Consider the following 18,476-nt stretch of genomic DNA (forward strand, 5'->3'; position numbering starts at 1 on the left):
CTCGCAGTGGATTATAAAGAAATTTTTTTAGATTCTAACAAGGAAGGAAAGTTTCTTGATGGTTGATGTTTGGCTTATCAAACATCAATCATACAGTTATACTATTTCAGTGAAATAGATCTTTTACCATAATTCAACATGTCAAAGGTTGACTCGTAGTATTATTTCTCAATTTGTGTTAGCTAGATTCAACATTAAATTCACTTTCTACAAATAATTTTGTATATGCAACATTAAAGATACATAAGCATTGACAACTGTTGGCTGTTTGGCAGGTTGCCTGTGGTACAATTTTAGAGTACAACTACTTCGTGAAAAGAAATAAAGTTCCTTCTGGTGATATTACATGGAGACCTGGACCCACATTGTGTTTGAAGGTGCGCTCATCAGTTCGAACTTCAAAGAAAACTGTTGTGGTTCAAGATTGTTGGTGTGATACAGCCTGTGGAAATATTCCAGTTCTGTCTTTGGGAGCTTCTTGGGAAGATGTTGGGGCTCCTGATCAACCTAATGGTTTTGTTGGCCTTGAATCATCAAATGTAGATGACATATCTGCAGAATATTCTGAGGCCATTACTCAACAAATTAGTTGTCAACTCGTCAGTGCTGTATCTGGAACCGTTTCAGGAAATATTTATAATGTACCTGAAAAACCTATAAGCCCAGTCATTAGCACTCAAGTTCATACAGAACATGATGGAATCAATTCAGAGTTGCTGCCAAAAGGAGTTTTTGAAGGGAAGGATCCTGATGTTCCAGAACATTGCAAGAATCTGGAGGGCAAGAAAATAGTCTATCAACCTATAGAAGAGTCTTGGCTTCCAGCTGGTTTTATTCTTCTTAAAGAGGAAAATGAGTCCCAAAATTTGACTGTAGGGACCGGATTGGATGGTGTAGTGGTTCCAGAAGCCAAGGAAAGCGAGTCCCGAAATTTAATGCTAGGGATTGAATTAGATGGAGTTGGAGCAGTTAAAGAAGGCAAGGGAAGTGAGTCCCAAATTTTAGCAGTAGAAATTGGAATGGATGGATGTGCTACTGTTGCAGAACCTGAGGAAGGATTACAGAGAGAGTTGAAATTGGAGAATGGAGCACAATCCATTGAATCCCAAGAAAAACAAGGTGTTAAGATTGTTATTAACAAGGATGTTGTAACTGAAATAATTGTTAATTCTTCAGTATGTACCATTCAAAGAATTGCAATTCTGGAAGATGGGAAACCGGTGGAAATATTATTGGAACCAGAAGTAACAAATGTGCAAGTTGGAAGCATATATCTTGGTGTGGTTAGATCCATTTGTCACCGAATGGGTGCTGCATTTGTAGATATTGGTGATACAAGTTTAGCATTTTTGAGCATAAAGGAACCCTTTCCATTTCTTTCATTAGATTTGCATGTAAAAGAAGGTTCATCTGATGGTGATTTAAGTAATAATGCAGGGGTCGAGTCAGGTTTAAAAGATGAAGAGGAAGAGTTTCATGAGCTGTTGGAAAGCGCAGTTCAAGAAGATGAGATATCCACAACATATGAACATACCAAGCATAAGAAGGAAGTCTTAGATGGAGGACTGAAGGATTCAGATAATATGGGAGAGCTAAGTAAATTTGAGATTGATACAAATAATCTCTCGAGTGCCAATGTGGAAGTTGGAGACAACTTGAGTGAAAATGGACATGAGACGGAGGGAACTGTTGTCAAACAATATGGCAGTGAGGATTTATGTGTTGGAAAGGGAAAAAAGTCAAATAGACATTTGCAAAACAAGGGTATATCATATTCTGGTCCATCTTCTGTAGATTTTGCAAGAAATCCAAATAAGTCAAGTCATATTAAAGAGGGAGCAAAGATCATAGTTCAAGTTATCAAAGAGGACCTTGGGAAAAAGAGGCCTAGAGTAACTATGTCTCCTTGTCTCAACAGTAGATTTTGGGTAAGAGTTAATTGATCCTTTGTTTAATCCTCCAGTTGAATTTGACTTAAGTTCTCTTGTTTTTGGTATATTTATTATAATTTGTTCTGTGATATAATTTATGGAAGTACAAGAAACAGAAAAAGTTTTTTGATTTGATTTTTCCTTTTGGGAGCTTGAAATTTAATCACAGTTTCTCATGGTTAAAAAGAAAACATGATTTACTTTCTTTGATACAGACATTTCAAGACCGATAACTGTTGCACTGAAGTTTCATATGTGAGGATCATTTCAGGCTATTTTAGTACAGTTATCCTTCTTACATTGCATACCAATATGATAGCAGCAAAGTAGGAGGAATTTGCAGGCAAAAAAGATGGTTTAGAGTCTCTGTTTCTTCTGTATTGATTCCATCCTGTGGAAATTGACATTAAATATAGGATGAAAGTAATTGAGGCTATCTGTTAGTTATCTGTTGGCATTGTACCATGCATTGTTTTATTTCAAAAATTAGAATTATTGTATCTTAATGCAATTGCTTCTTTTTTCGAGCAATTATTCCCAGAGTGTTACATTTTCACATTACTGCCCTAGAGCCAATATAAGTCACAAATAAATAATAACCAAATATTTGTCACTGTAATTCTAGATAAAAATTAAATGCTTTGGAATATTAAATTATATAATATTGGAACTTACGAACCCATCTTCACACTAATGTACCGGAAAATCAATGTTTGGAATTTTTCAACATAGAACTAGAAACACACCAGAATATTCTTTTTGTATTTTTTAAATATCCACACCACAAATCAATTGGAATTTTAAAAATCTTCACAAATTGAAAATACCACAAAGCCACAACCAAAATGTAGAACCGAAACAACAAATACTGAACACCAAGAACTGGATGCATTTAGCACCCTGGTGATCTCTAGAGCAAATGGAGCCTTTGGTGTATTGTTTATACCAAGGTTACCAGGAGACGGGGGTACTTGGAGACTTCGGAGACTGGTACCGGTACTGGTACGGCTAATTTTCAAAAATAGGAGACGGGGGGTACTTGGAGACGCCGATTTAAAAAAAATAAAAATTTAATAATTTCTAAAACATATCATGACAGAGAACTTTGAAACAGGAACAATGGTAAAGTTTAACATTAACTTTAAAATTGAACAAAAATTGAAATTAAAATTGTTTATACTGTTAATAGCCGGTCTAAATTGTTTAGTGAAAGTAAGGTAATATAGATGTTGAGCACACTCAATATTGTCTGCTAAATAGTGAAGGCAATTTCTATTTAGACTATTACAATGATAGGAAATCAGTCCTCTCAAAAAGTCTACGCTATCAATAGATCCGATCACTATAACTTTGCATGGATTTGCATGGATTTTTGTCTTTCTGCGAAACAATTTCCTTATTAGTTATTTCCCTACGACTTCGCTTTGCTGTAAGCTTCTCTTTTTTTTTTAATATTTTTTTTGCCTTTTTACTGCATTTTGCCCCAAGGTTTTTATGAGGAGACTTCATTTTTTGGTCGGGAGACTTTGGAGACGGCAGGAGAAAGAACCTTATGCATCAAGAAGTTTCCAGAGACGTCTCCGGTAATGGAGACGGGTCTCCGGTACTGGTACGTGTCTCCAGGGGTAGGAGACGGGTCTCCTGGTAATGCTGGTTTATACTTTGGAGACTCTTTTCTATTAGTGAATAGGTCATCAATTAGGATCAATATTGGTTGGTGAGTAATATCTTGTAGATTTACTAATTATTATTTTTTCTTGATTAATGCATATGGACCAATTGCCTACACTTAAAAAGAAAAATGTTTGGGAAAACACAACAAACTTAATAAATTCCAACCCTTGAGAATTTGTGATTATCGCAGGTGACTTTAATGCAATTCTAAATGATGAGGATAAGAGGGTTGAGTTTGGAAAAAAAAATCAACCTCATTTAGATTTCATACACTTCACAGAAAAACAAATTACAGGATATAAGACTAAAATTGGGCTTTATACGATGAATAGGCGTTTGGGTTTCAGTAATATTGCTAAAGGTTAGACAGATTCAAGTGTTGTGGAGAATGGGCATCTTTCCCCTTTCTTTTTGAATGTAGTATCTTGCCAGTCTTAGGATCATATAACCTCCCAACATAACTAAAACTTGAAAGATGCCCCTTTAAGGTTGAATATATATTGATGAGAGATTTTAAATTTGCAACCAAAATAGAAAAATGGTGGGAGGAAGCACAATTTTAAGGATAAAAAATGTCCATTTCAACTAAAACGCTGCAACATTTGATAGTATGTCTTAAAAATGGAATAGAGAGCATTTCGAAAATATCTTTGAGGAAAATAAAATATTAGAAGACAAATTGGAGAGTGTCAGTGAGGAGGCGACTCAAAAAGGGGTGGACCAAGAAAGTTATAATAAAAGAAAAAGATCTGATAGGACAATGTGTAAATATTAGTAATGGAAGACATTTTTTTGAGATGAAAATCAAGAGAGAATTGGCTAAAGGATGGGGATAGAAACATATTTTTTTCTATAGTTCAGCTAGAACAAAATTGTAAGCATAAAAACAAAAAATGTGAAACTTTTAATGGAGGACAAGAAGATTAAGGAAGAAACAGTTCTCTACATGCAAATTTTTTTAAATAAATTAAGAGTGGCTGGACTTGAAACACCAAAAAGACATCCTGGAAAACATACCAAGAATGGTTCACAAGGATCAAAACGTGTACTTGATGGGTCCCTGTTTAAAGGAAGAAATAAAAGTAGTAGCTACACAACTACACCCAGACAAAGCTTCTGGTATAGATGGCTTTCTAGCCAGTTTCTTCCACAAATGCTGGAATGCCGTTGACAAAGATGTTTGGTTAGCTGTAGAAGAATCAAGAAAGAAAGGTACACATTTGAAAGATCTAAAAGAGAAGTGACAACCACCTTTGAGTATTTTAAACCAATCTCTCTATGTAACACAACTTACAAAATTCTATCCAAAACAATTGCGATTAGGTTGGAAGTTCTTTTGCCAGATATAAAAGTTCTGATTTTGTGCCTAGGTGCTCCATTCTAAAATAGTGATTATAGCTCAAGAAGCAATTCACTCAATATATACTAGTAAAAGAAGTGGCATGATTTCAAATCTTGATATAAAGAAAGTGTATGATAGGGTAGATTGGAAATTGTGAAAGAAACAGAACAATTTGGTTTTAGCATTCAATAGTTGGATTGGATATTTGGCTTCATAGCCAGCCCAAGATATTCAATATTGGTGAATGGTAGTTTGCAAGGTTTCTTTGAGGCATGAAGAGGGCTTCATTAAGGAGATTCCATTTCCTCTTTTTTGTTCATTCCCATGGTAGATGAATCGGGAATACTGTTGATGTGTTTTTTATGCACATGAGAACACAGAATAAAATACCTAAAGGTACCTTATCCTCTCTTGAATAAAGTCTCCGAATGCTGAAGATGTCGCGAAAAGGATCAATCGGGATGACTTCAAGGTTCTTTGTATGTAGGATCTCTACCTGTGGATAAGCTCTCTGTGGTATGATGTGATTTTGCTGGAATCACAAGGGGACTTACACTTGATGACTAAACGTCTGATATGCTGGAATCACAGGATTTCACTGGCTTAGATTTGAAAAAAAGGAAAAAGGACGAGGTCGAAGAAAGCATCTAATTCTGACACTAAGAAATGTAGGAGCAATGATTGATCTTTGATGAAATTCTAACTAAGTCTTGTTTTGACATCACAGGACCATCTCCACAAGGTTAGTGCGATCTTCGGAGGAAAGCTTTATGATGTTCAGATCATCACTACAGGCATAGACACCATCAGGCTGATGCATATCAATGAAGAAGCGACAATCGAAGTTAAGCTCAAGCTGAATGATTCTAGTTGACTACACAAGGCAAGTCTGCAATCAACAAACTGCTAGTAGTATGGATATACGAATTTCAACATCAATCAAGCACATTTCTTCCACTCATCTAATAAACATGAAATCAAAACTGAGAAGTATAGAGACCATGCAAATTGTTGAATCGACCCATAAATTTCACCATTTCTTCAATGAAGTTTTACAAGTCTTTTACAACATCTTGGCAACAATCTTTGCCTTCTCTCTCTACTCTACTCTAATTGCTATACTATTAACTGACTATCCACTAATAACTAACTGTTCACCTTCTAACTACTGACTAACTATTTTCTATTAGCCTTTTCAAATGAAGAGTCGGGACTTATATAGTGCCCTTGATACAATTCAATGGCTAAGATCAATTTGAGATCAATGGCCAAGATTCTACAATGAAAACCCTAATTAGGGTTTGTTACAACAAACTCAATTCTGACCAATGAAATAATTGTATTAATTGGACACATGTCTTCTCTGGAATATTTGACCAATGGATAGATGGCGTAGGTACATCGAAGTTTGTGCCACCTTTAATGAGTCAGGTACATTGAACCTGGACATGCTGAGGTGGACCAACCCGACTGGAGGAGTGATGACTGGGATGCCACCTTGTTTGATACTTGCAACTTGGTAGATATCCAATTCGATGATGCTGAGAAGCTAGCTTTAATTAATTCATCTGAAACTATCTGCTTCTTCAACGATCCCTTGCTCTGACTTCTTTTGTCTTTGATGTGCAAGATGATGATGTACCTCGCCTTGGAATGCTGGATTGGAAGAGGTTATTCCTGATGATGCTTGACCGAAGAAGGCCGTCCTTGTCGATGCTAGACCGCCGGAGGTCGTCCTTGTCCTGACTTGATCTTCTTTGATGAGGGTCCGCCAAGTAGTTGATCTTCCGACTCCGGGGTCACCATTTGATGCCTACACAAAAGATTAAAGTTAGTCTTTGAGCATCATACCTTAAAGCATGAAATTTAAGACCTTTCAAGGGTATAACTTAAGATATTAATTTGGAAATGACATGATAAATCAAGAATTATACATTTTCAAATTAATTATGAATGGAAATTGGATTTTCAAGACTTAGACTTTACAAAATTGCTATGAAATCACAATAAGTCTTGAATAAGAACTTAAAAAAAATGATTCTTCATACCTCCTCCTTGAATGCTTAACTATGAAACCTTGGAAAATGATGAAAGAAGACTGGATTTTGCTGGACAAGGGTTGAATTGTGGTCTTCCTTTGGATGAATTATGCCTCCATTAGCCTCCAAAAGAGCTTCTCCTTCTTTAGCATCCAACACTTAGCAAAATTTCGCCTCCAATCTGTTGGATTTCGCTCCTCAAATTGCTCCTCAATTTTGCACTTAGAAGGGATGAATGAATGATTTGAAACTTGAAGCAATACTCCCCCATTATATAGAGCGCTCACCCTACTCCCTTCAAGGCCGACTTGGCAAATAAGGGGTAAAACAAATAAAATTTACTTGAAAAGGTGGCCGACTTGCCTATAAAGGCAAAATAATGTTTTTTGAGCGCTCATTTGTATTTTTTTAATTTTAAAAAATTAATTTTAGTGCCTCCAAGGTAAAATTTTTTAATTATTTCAAGGCCTAAAAATTAATTTATTAAATTAAAAATGCCTTAATTAATGCGCATTTAATTCAATCTTTCCAAATGTTTTAATTTAGGGGATTTAGCGCAAATTGGGGAATATCAATGTTTAATCAAGGCCTAATGAAGCTTCCTAATGACTTTGCCCTAGACCCTCTGGAAGGGTCAGGAGCGATTTTTCCTCCTTGGGCTTACTCCTTTATCAACTTTTGTTGAATCTTTCACTCTTAGCTAGGCAATGCTCTTCCTTATTCACTCCACCCAAGTTTGGCTTGTTCCTGCAAGGGAAAATAGGGGTTTTTCAAATTTTCGCCCTGGACCCTCTGGAAGGGTCAGAAGCGAATTTTGAGTTTTAGACATATTCCTTCATGCTTTTAACTTCAAATCACTTCTAAGGCAAAGAACATCATGCCTCTCTCCCATCCAAATCATGAATAGCAAGATTTTGTCTTAAATTTGCAAGAAAGAGGGAGAATTTAGAAATTTCGCCCTGGACCCTCTGGAAGGGTCAGGAGCGAATTTCTTCCTTGGCTTCAAAACTTGCATTCATGGCAATCCATTTCCACTCTAAGGCAATCCAAATGTCGTGTTAAACCCATGCCTTTGCTCAAACTTTGGAGGAAAAGATAGGTTTTAGGATTTTCGCCCTGGACCCTCTGGAAGGGTCAGGAGCGAATTTCCTTTTCTAGGCTTGGTTGCTTCTTCTTGACTATCCCAATTATCTTCAAAGGACAAAACATACTTCCCCACATTCCTTCAAGCCATAAAAAACCAAAAAATTGCTTTGACCTTGCAAGAAAAAGGTGATTTTAAGGAATTTCGCTCTGGACCCTTTGGAAGGGTCAGGAGCGATTTTCACTATTTTGACCAAAATCCTTCATTTTTTCAAGTTGAAACTTCCTCAGGAGGCAAAAAGGAGTTGTCCTTGTTTCATCTATGCCCAAAACTTGACTTTTTTCATTGCAAGATGAGAGCTATTCAAAATTTCGCTTAGGACCCTCTGGAAGGGTCAGGAGCGAAATTGTCTTCCTTGTCCAAAATTCACCATTTTGCATGCTTCCAAATCTTTGAATGATGTCCAATCTCCACTCCAAGAGACCCTGCATATCACAATTTAGCCAAAATTAGTGAAAAATTAGCTCAAATAAGATTTTCGCTCTGGATCCTCTGGAAGGGTCAGGAGTGTAATCTTCATTCTAGGCCAAATTGCTCAGTTTTCAAGTTTCAAACCACTTCACAAGGCAAAATTAGATGGTTTTCCAAGTTAGGAACAAGGTTTCAAGCTCAGACAAGGTGGCAAATGAAGTTTATAATGAATTTCGCTCTGGACCCTCTAGAAGGGTCAGGAGCGAAAATCACTTTTTAAGCAAAATCTTGATCTTTGAAATCATCCAACTCCCTCTCAAGGCAAGAACATTAAAAAACATCTCCACACGTGCCTTGGAAACTAGGAACTTGGTCTTGATAAGTGATAAATTGAGGTGTATAAGGATTTTCGCTCTGGACCCTTTGGAAGGGTCAGGAGCGAAATTCCTAATCTTGGCCAAAATCCTGACTTCATTTTCACACTTTTCCATCCAAACAAGTGCTTTGCCCTCAAAGATGCCTGGGAACGAGTTGGTTCTAAGTTTGGGTCAAACTAGAATGTCTTATGGAGATCTTCGCTCTGGACCCTCTGGAAGGGTCAGGAGCGAAATTTGACATTTTTAGACTCTCTGTCAGGATAATTTTATTGAATATAACATTTAAGTATAAGAGACATCTTTCTTATACTTTAAGTTATATTCCATATATACTTTCAGGATGTTTGAGAGTGGTTTCAGACCTCCAGGAGCTATATTGCAAAATCTAGTTTTTGGAGGATTTTTAGTTTTGCAGACTTAGTCAAATTTCAGGATCAGGACATTCTAGACTTAGCCAAATTTCAGGATCAGGACATTCCAGACTTCATCACTCATCAACTTGACCTCACTTAAGCAGAACCTGCTATCCAGGTGATCCCCTTGGCGACACTCAAAAGTAAAAGGCTAATAGACAAAACCCTAAAAGACCTAAAGAACAAACCCTAGAAAGCAAAAAGCAGGGGTCCCCATTTGCAATGGGGCGATGTGTGAAATGGTCACAACAAATACCCATGTAGGAAATATGTAAAAGGGGTGAATTGGAAGGAATAGTAGTCACTGAGGAAGTAAATCCTCTCTCACATCAGAAATTTGCAAATGATATGATGCTATTTAAGTTTTCTAAGAAAAGAGAGGAAGCGATAATTGGAAAAAAATTAAACAACTACATGAGAAAGCCTTGGGATTGATATTCTTTTTTCTTCTTCATGGATTTGAAAACATGGAAGAATATCATGAGAATTTTGCTACGAAACCTAGGGATGCATCCCTGGTCCTGAAAACCCCATACTCGTATTGGGAATGTCTCGGGGGTGGCCAAGGGATTTTCCCCTGACGTCACCTATTTTACATATATTCAGAAACGTTGGCTCCTTTTTTGGAAATGCTGTCCCCTATCTCCCGAGACGTTTGGTTGTCCTAGGGATGGTCAGGGATGTCTTGGATGTCCTCTGACCGTGTCAGGGATGGTCAAACATACCTGACATCAAGAGGCTTTTAAAAAAAAACACATATAACTTGCAAAAAAAACATTTTAATAATTGTTTTGTGGGCCCCTACCTCCCAGTTCACCCTAAAAGTCATTAGGCAAAAGATTTTGAATCATTTGATCATTTGTATGAGCGGAAAAAAGTGGAGCAGCAAGAGGGTTTGAAGCAAGCAGCCATTGAAAGAGGAGCTGCAGATTAAAAGGAAAAGAGGTTGAATTTAAGGCAAATATCTTGCTTGAAGCTTGAAAGAGGTAAGTTTCATCCTTTTTTTTTTCCAATTTTTTTCAAAGCTTGAAGCAGGAATGTTTTTTTTTTTTTGTTGTTGCAATTTTCCAGTTCAAGGTTGCATTCAATATTATAAAAAAGAGCAGCAGTGAGGGTGATAGTAGTAGTGAGAATAAAGTAGAAATAGGAGGTGGAAATGCAAGTTTTTAACTTGATGGTAGTATTGGACAACAACCAAACTTATTTAAGTGCCCTTCAACAACTATGGAAAAATATGCAAAAAGCCCTTTCAACAAAAACCTCTTCTCCAATATGTTATAGCTAAGGACCAAAACAAAAAAATGCATGGGGAGTAGGGTGTGGGATTGCCATGCTTATTTCACTGATTTTAGAGGAAGCTACACAAGGGTAAAGTCTCATTTTCTGGGTACTGCATGCCATGGAATTAAAGCTTGTCTAGAACTAACAAAAGAGGAGAGGGTAGAGTGCCATAGATTGCACATGGAGGCGGAAATGGGGAAGCAATGTTGGCACCTTCTTTTGTGTGTGCACAATCATCTTTGCCTACATCATCCACTATTTGTAGTAGTAATATAGGCACAAGGGGAAAGAGGAAGGTGAGTGGTAGTGACAAGGGAGGATTAGTTGAAGCTATGTTTAATGTGCAAGCACGAGAAGCTACTAAGTCTTCCATTGCCAAATTATGTTTTGCTAATGCGATCGGATTTCATGTGGGCCGTTCCACTTACTTCAAACAAATGATTAGAGATGTAGCTGTTGGTTAAAAATTTTGTACACCTGGGGAATGTGCAAAATTGTGGTTTCGGCCACAGTGTGTGAGTATGATACTTTACTAATTTAGGGAAGGCTCCCCCTATCTACAAACTAAACTAATCTAATATGGGTGAGACAAAATTCTTTCTTCTTCTTTCAAGAAAAACTATACTCTTTTCTCTTCATAGAAAAGTAATAGCAATTGGAAATAGATAACAACAAATACAGAAATGAGACTTTTTTGTAGGATTTTTGGAACATAAAGGGAAGCAAAGTTTCCATGAAAGCATAAAGACCTCTGTCACTTCCCCGGGACAAGAAATTAGAAATGAAAGCACAAAGTCTTCAACACTTCTACTGTCCTATCAACCTTTGTAGATGATTTTCTGGTAACTAACCACAATATGTAGCAGCTCAAAGTCTAACCACATGATGTACCTCTTATGCACAAACATAGAAAATAAAAGGATCACAGAGTCTGCAAGTTACCCCTTTGCTTGAGCGTCCTACAATCGTTTCAGACATGAGTGAAAAATAAATTGAATGAATGATTCAATAATTGAATGATTACATTGAACGATATACACACGTATATATAGAGGTTACAAGACGATGTTCTATAATTAGAACATAAGGTTAAAGTGAACTACTAAAAAGCTAAACGCTAAATAAAGCTTAAAAGCTAATTAACTAAAAAGAAAAAGCTAAGTGCTAAATAAAGCTTAAAAGCTAATTAACTAAAAAGCTAAATGACCATTAAACAAGGAACTAAATATAGGTGACTAAAATATAATTAAATATTCTAATACCCTCCCTTAATGGTCATTCTATCTACTAACTACCCTACAGAAGACACTGCAGGTCTTTTGATCACAAATGAAAAGAACACTCTGCTGCGGTGGAGACCCTCCCTGGATCTGAAAAGTGTTAATGACCAAGAAATACCAAAATCCATCCAACCTGACATTAGGTAAGCAAACTGAAACTTGAAACCATGATTTTGAGGAAAATCGGCAAACCCTTTTGCAGAAGAGTATCAACTCCAAAACTGATTGCAAGATACCACGGTTGCAGATGTTCGCCCTGGCAGGTGCGACCCAAACTAACTGCAACAAAGCACGATTTTGAGGAAAAAACCGTCAAACCCTGAAATAGGAACCCTCGAAAAGAGAATTTACGATTTTGAGGAGAAAATCGGAAAACCAAGAAATCTGAGGTTACAAATCATTGTTTTTGTGGAAAAAACGGTAAAACCCAGATAACTAAAATCTTACGCGAATATCGCGGATTACAGATGAGATAATTTTTAAGGGAAAATTATAAACCTGCGAACAATTTTTGAGGAAAAAATCGTGAAAACCCTCCCATGATTTTTTGTGGAAAAAATCAGAAAACTGACAGACAATTTTTCAGAAAAAAATCGTGAAAACCCTAGGACCTGTAAGACGAGGTCTGGCCTAAATCAATTTGATAAAGGTAACGATATTCAGATATCGTGAACATGCACTGTTTCTAGGTGTTGTGGTAGCTGTTGAACTTATGTTTGTGTTCCAACATGATGTTGGTCAAAGATGCCATCACAAAAATGGAGGTTGAACGAGGTCAACCTAATGAAAGAATGAGATAGAAGAATCTGATTCAAAAATCACAATAGAAGCAACTGCACAAAAAATCTGAAACCCTGGAGAAGAATTCTCTGATTTTTTTTTTTGTAAAAAAACAGAAAAATGAAAAATATTGACGATTTTTTTCCCAAAAAAATGCAAAAAAAATAGGGCAGAAACACTAGGTCGGATGTACAGCATAAAAAGTGCCCACAGAATTAGCAAAAATCGCTGACTGTTTTTAAATTCCAAGGCAAATTCGATGGCACAAAATTTGAGGCACGGAAAACAAGGCAACCAAAAAAATCTGAGATCAACCCAGAAAAGCTCTCGAAAAACCCACCAAGAATCTAAAATTAGAATACAGATCTGATGGCTCAAAAATCGAGGCACAAAAAACAATACACCCAGAAAAATTTGACGACGACCCAGTTGAGGTCTCCAAAAACCCATCAAGAATCTGCAAGCAAAATAAAATTTCGACTTGAACTGAAGGGTCAAAACCCTAGTCGAAAATTGCAGAAAACCTAGGAAAATTTTCAATCTGCAAAAAAACTCTAGGTTGTAGGCCCGAAAATCTCCAGAACGCTAAAAAAAACATGAACTATTGCCCAGTACAAAGAAATTCGCCCACGAACCAGAAACCCTCGAAACCCTAAAAAAGCCACCAAAAAAGCAAATTTTTTTTTATTTTTTAAAAACAATTAAAAAAAATCTGGAAAATATTCCAGAAAGAAGGCCATGATTTTTTATTAAAAAATTCGCCAAACTTTAAAGAATCCCATCGACCCACTCTGATACCATGAAAAATAAATTGAATGAATGATTCAATAATCGGATGATTACATTGAACGATATACACACGTATATATAGAGGTTACAAGACGATGTTCTATAATTAGAACATAACGTTAAAGTGAACTACTAAAAAGCTAGACGCAAAATAAAGCTTAAAAGCTAATTAACTAAAAAGAAAAAGCTAAATGCTAAATAAAGCTTAAAAGCTAATTAACTAAAAAGCTAAATGACCATTAAACAAGGAACTAAATATAGGTGACTAAAATATAATTAAATATTCTAATAGTGACAAGCAGCTCAAAGTCTGCAGTATTAGATCTTAAAACCAATCTAAAACTCCAAACACAATAAGCAGCTCAAAGTCTACAAGATTGAGCTTGAATCTCTCTTGTATAACACCTCAAAACTCACAATCAATCTCTAGAAAATGTCGTCACATAACAACTTGAATTGGCACAAAGTCTCAACACAACTTGCCTATTTTATTGAAAGCAATCTGATTTACATCTAAGCTCAAAGTCTTAGAGTGCACATACAAATTGGCAGAATTTTGTTGCATTGCCAAAAGATCTCTATTACAATAGACCCCCTCAAGTATTTATAGGAGAGGAGCCTTGAGAAATAGGTGGGAGGATCCTAACTAACTTGAGAAATTCTCTCAACCACCATGTCTTATTCCAACTACAGTCCTAATTTAACTCAACTTGTAGTTGCCTTACATGTAATTACATTTTACAAAAGTGCAAGTAAAAGTGACACTTGCAATTACAAAATTTGTTTTTACATGTAATTTGTCAAAACAAAACTACAAATGCATAATTAATCTAAGTGTCCAAAGACACGAATCCAACTACATCATCCTTTGTTTGTGATGATCTTCATGCCGCTTCAGTATGCTAGAACTTGAAGTATTTTGGGTCGGTGAAGATATCTTGAACTGGAACGAGAATTTTGCATCCTTAATGATCTTTGTGTCCTTGGCCAACAAACTTCAATCTTATCTTCTTGCTTGGGGTATTACTGGCTTTTCAAGAGGGAAGTTCTTTGCAAGGCTGAAGTAAGAAGCCTATTTTTGTCTTGAAAGCATTCTATGCTCTCAATCATTCACATCACTTATTCATATCCTTGCGTGGCTCCGTCATGTTGTTCTCTATTTGTATCATCCTCCAATCTTGGAATCTGCTTGCAAAATAAGGCCCATGCCTTAATTTATTAATTTGGTAGGTCATGTGTGCAAACATGATTGACATAGGGAGGGATAAATTGATGCAAAAATGGGCTCACAAGTGAATTTCAGGTTCTGAAACTGCATTACATGTGTGAAAAAACAAGAGCATTTACTTGCAAATATGGAGAACAAACATGCAACTTTATATGTGTAATGGGTAACTACAAGTTTGCACTTGTAATTGGACCTTAGAGACTCATTTTCAAGTGTTTTTTGAGTGTATTTTGGACCAATTTCGGGTTCTGGAAGGTTGACTGCAAGTAAGACAACATTACAACTTGCACTTGTAATCGGGTTTTAAAATCCCGATTGCAAGTAAATAGGGAAAAATGAAAAGGGGAAAATCATACATATTCACAACTTGCATTGCAAATGACTTATCAATTGGGAAGAACATTCTAAAATCCGAATTCAAACAAGAACAAAATATTTACAAAGCGTGATCAATCAAGGAATTAAAAACAACAAAAGAAAGCAAGAACAAAACTGAAAATAGATATCTTCCTTGATCTAAATGCCCTAAGCAAAGACAAATGAGCTTGGGGATGAACTTAAATGATCAATAAATAGATAAAGAATGCAAGCACGTTGATATCCCAAGCATCAAGAAAAAAGGATTTGCAAGAAACTCGTGGCACCAAAAACGGCTAACACTCCACATTGAATGGAGAGGCAAAAACGTGACAAAACGTGGAGGTTTTAACCATCAAATGGAGGAGTAAATATCTCCCATGCCTCTTGGCATTCAACGTCCCACTCCCTTGCAAATCGGATTCAAACAAGGAATGAAGAAAAAACATTTCTTGGAGAGAAAAATGCAGGTCGGGATTCTAAAATCCGACTACAAGCAAAAAACGCAGCCCGCAAAGATGCAATCGGGTTCTAAAAACCCTTTTACAAGTTTAAAATGACTTACTTTCCCCTTCATTTGTGCAAATTCGGGTTTCTAGGAGAGAAAAGCATAAAAAGAAAGAACAAAAAGACTTGTAATAGGGAAATAAAATCCCTATTACAACTTTCAACAATAAAACATAAAAAACTTGTAATAGGGAAATAAAATCCCCGTTACAACTTAAAAATAAAACATAAAGTTACATAAAGACTTGTAATAGGGAAACAAAATCCGTGTTACAAGTTTGAAACATAAAGTAGGAACTTTTATGAGAACTTACAAGTTCTCATTAAACTTATAATTTTAAATTCACTTGTAATTGGTTCAAAAAGTTCCTACAACTTAAAAGATATAAAAAGAAAGGGTAAATAAAAAGTAAGTTACAAGTTTTAAATAAAGTGCACTTGTAATTGTTTTAAAATTTCCCTACATCACAAAAACAGAAGAAAACTCCTAAGCTGCAATAGAAGGAAAATTTCCCACCCGCAGTCAGGAAGAAAAAACCCGAAATTGAAGGTTAGACATAACAAACGAACTAGAAACGCGATGAAATTTGAAACGTGAATCGAAGATGGACCGAAGATTAGTCTAATTCACTAAGGAGCAAAATTTTTGCCTCGAGAATCGTGCCTTAAGAGTAAAATCTTCAACCTGCAGTGACTGCTTTGAAACCCGAAATTGAACAAAAAGCTAGGAAAATGAATACCAAAACTCACCAAAACTTGGACAATGATGGCAAAGATACGTCCCAATGATTTGATACGAACAAATGTGAGTTTTGCACTATTAAAACGTGCCTTGGAGACAAAAACGACACATTTTGAGCAAAAGTTTGTAGGGGTTGTCACATTTATGAAAATCCAAATATGAAGACAATAGTAGCCACTATTGGTCCTTCATTTATACCCTCTGGAGATCATAAGCTATAGACTATATTTCTAGATTGCAAGGTTAATGTTCTAATGAAGGATATGAGGTTAACCTGGATGAGGCTTGGTTGCTCGGTTGTGATGGATGAGTGGATTGATGTTAGACATCGACCACTCATCAACATCATTGTCACATGCCCTGTGGGTTCTTATTTTCTCAAAGTTGTGGATTGTTCAGGGAAGCGTAAGGATGCAGACTTCTAGTTTACCATTTTGAGAGATGCCATAGGGGAGGTTGGGGCTGCTAATGTTGTACAGGTGATCACTGATTCAGCTCGTCTATGCAAATCAGCTGGTTTGATGGTGGAGGGTGCTTACAAGCACATCTTTTGGACCCCATGTTGTGTTCATGCATTGAAAGACATAGGGAAAATAGATTTTGGGAAGCAAGTGGTGGCAAAAGCTAGAGACATTCAAGTGTTCATTTGCAACTACCACACCTCACTCGCTTTCTTTAGATAATTTTCAAAGGAGTACCTCGAACTCGTTGAGACCAGGTATGCGATTTCATTTTGTTTCAAACGTTCAAGACATAGAAACATTGGAAAATCAAAATTTTGAAACGTCAAACATTTGTATTCCAATTATATTGAGCCTTATATAGCTTTTAAATTTTTAATGAATATAGGTATGCCACTTTCTTTGGCTTGTTTGAGAGGATGCTTGAAGTGTATGAGCTTCTACAATTATTGGTGGTGAATCCTTAGTGGGTTAGATGGCCTAATTCAAGCTCTACGCGAGGAAAATCTGTCAAACAAAAGATCCTTGATGACAAATGGTGGTCCATTGTGAGGTAAGATGTTGCTGATTTTATTTTTTAATTTATGATTTTATTAAAAAATAAATATTAGATTGCTGATTTTCATATTAAATTTCTGATTTTAATATTTTAAACATTTTGTTTGCATTTTGATTTTGCAGATATGTTTTCTCTTTCATCTCACCTTTTGTAGATGTCATTATATATGTTGATACACTCTCCTAGTCTTGGAGAGATGTATGAGACATTTGACAGTATGCTTGGGGAGATAAAGCAAACAATCTTGGCTAAGTATCCTGTTGTGTTGTAAACACACATACCCCATTGCAAATGGGGACCCCTTCTTTTTGCTTGTTAGCATAGTTGTTTTTCTTAGCTTGGTAGTAGTTTTGGTCTCCTAACTGTTGGGAGAAGGTAGCAAGCTCCCTATCAATCCGAAAGTGAGCTAGGACAACCCTTGGAATAAGGAAACAATTTCCCTTTCCTTTGTCAAAATTGCCTAAGTCTCAATGAGAGTCCCAAAATCCTTGTTGAGTGAATGACCCTAGAGTGCAACTACTTAGTCAGGAAAGGATATTCTCAAGTCAGGAATGGGTAGGTCGACTCAGGAATTCTAAGTCCAGGATCAAGAATGAATAAACTATCCACCATCCAACTTACGAATTCCAAGCCTAGTATAAGGAATGAATAATCAATCCCTAAGGAAAACACGAGAATCCATAATTTTAGTAGGGAACGAATGGTAAATCCAAGCATAAAACATGCCGAGTTTAAAATCTAAGGAATAAATGGCTTTTAAATTGGGAATGGAGAGCCAAAATCATGAGAAAACGTTGGTACATCCACTAAGTTTAGTTGACAAAACATGAAATTTGATTAGGAGAGGTGAAGGTTGTCAAGGATGGAATGGTGAATCCAAGTGCTTGATTAAGAAAGGAAGTTATCCAAGATTGAGCATCTCCAAGCAAAATGAATAAAACCATGAATCCAAAATTGAGTCTTAAAAAATTCCAGGGTTGAGGTAAGGAAAAATCCATGACTAAAGTGGATTTCTACTAGGAAATCCTCGTCCAAGGTAAAACTCCACTAGGAAATTCACGTGCAAGGCTAATTTTCACCAAAGAATCCAAGACTAAGGTGGAATTCTTCTAGGAATTCCTTGCGAAAGATTGAATTTTGTTGGAAAATCCATGAGTACCT

At 36.3% G+C, this 18,476-nt stretch overlaps 1 protein-coding gene across 5 annotated transcripts in view; it reads left to right on the forward strand.

The window, feature by feature from the left end:
• The window catches only part of LOC131072219 (ribonuclease E/G-like protein, chloroplastic), a 305,133-nt gene that overhangs the window by 67,545 nt on the left and 219,112 nt on the right, over nucleotides 1-18,476 (forward strand). For all 5 annotated transcript variants that reach the window (XM_058008320.2, XM_058008319.2, XM_058008318.2 and 2 more), the window contains exon 4: nucleotides 276-1,928. In XM_058008320.2, coding sequence (XP_057864303.2) covers nucleotides 276-1,928 — 1,653 coding nt within the window. The remainder of the gene's footprint in view (nucleotides 1-275; nucleotides 1,929-18,476) is intronic.

Source organism: Cryptomeria japonica, chromosome 6 (genome assembly GCF_030272615.1).
Source record: "Cryptomeria japonica chromosome 6, Sugi_1.0, whole genome shotgun sequence".
Classification (NCBI taxonomy): Eukaryota; Viridiplantae; Streptophyta; class Pinopsida; order Cupressales; family Cupressaceae; genus Cryptomeria; species Cryptomeria japonica.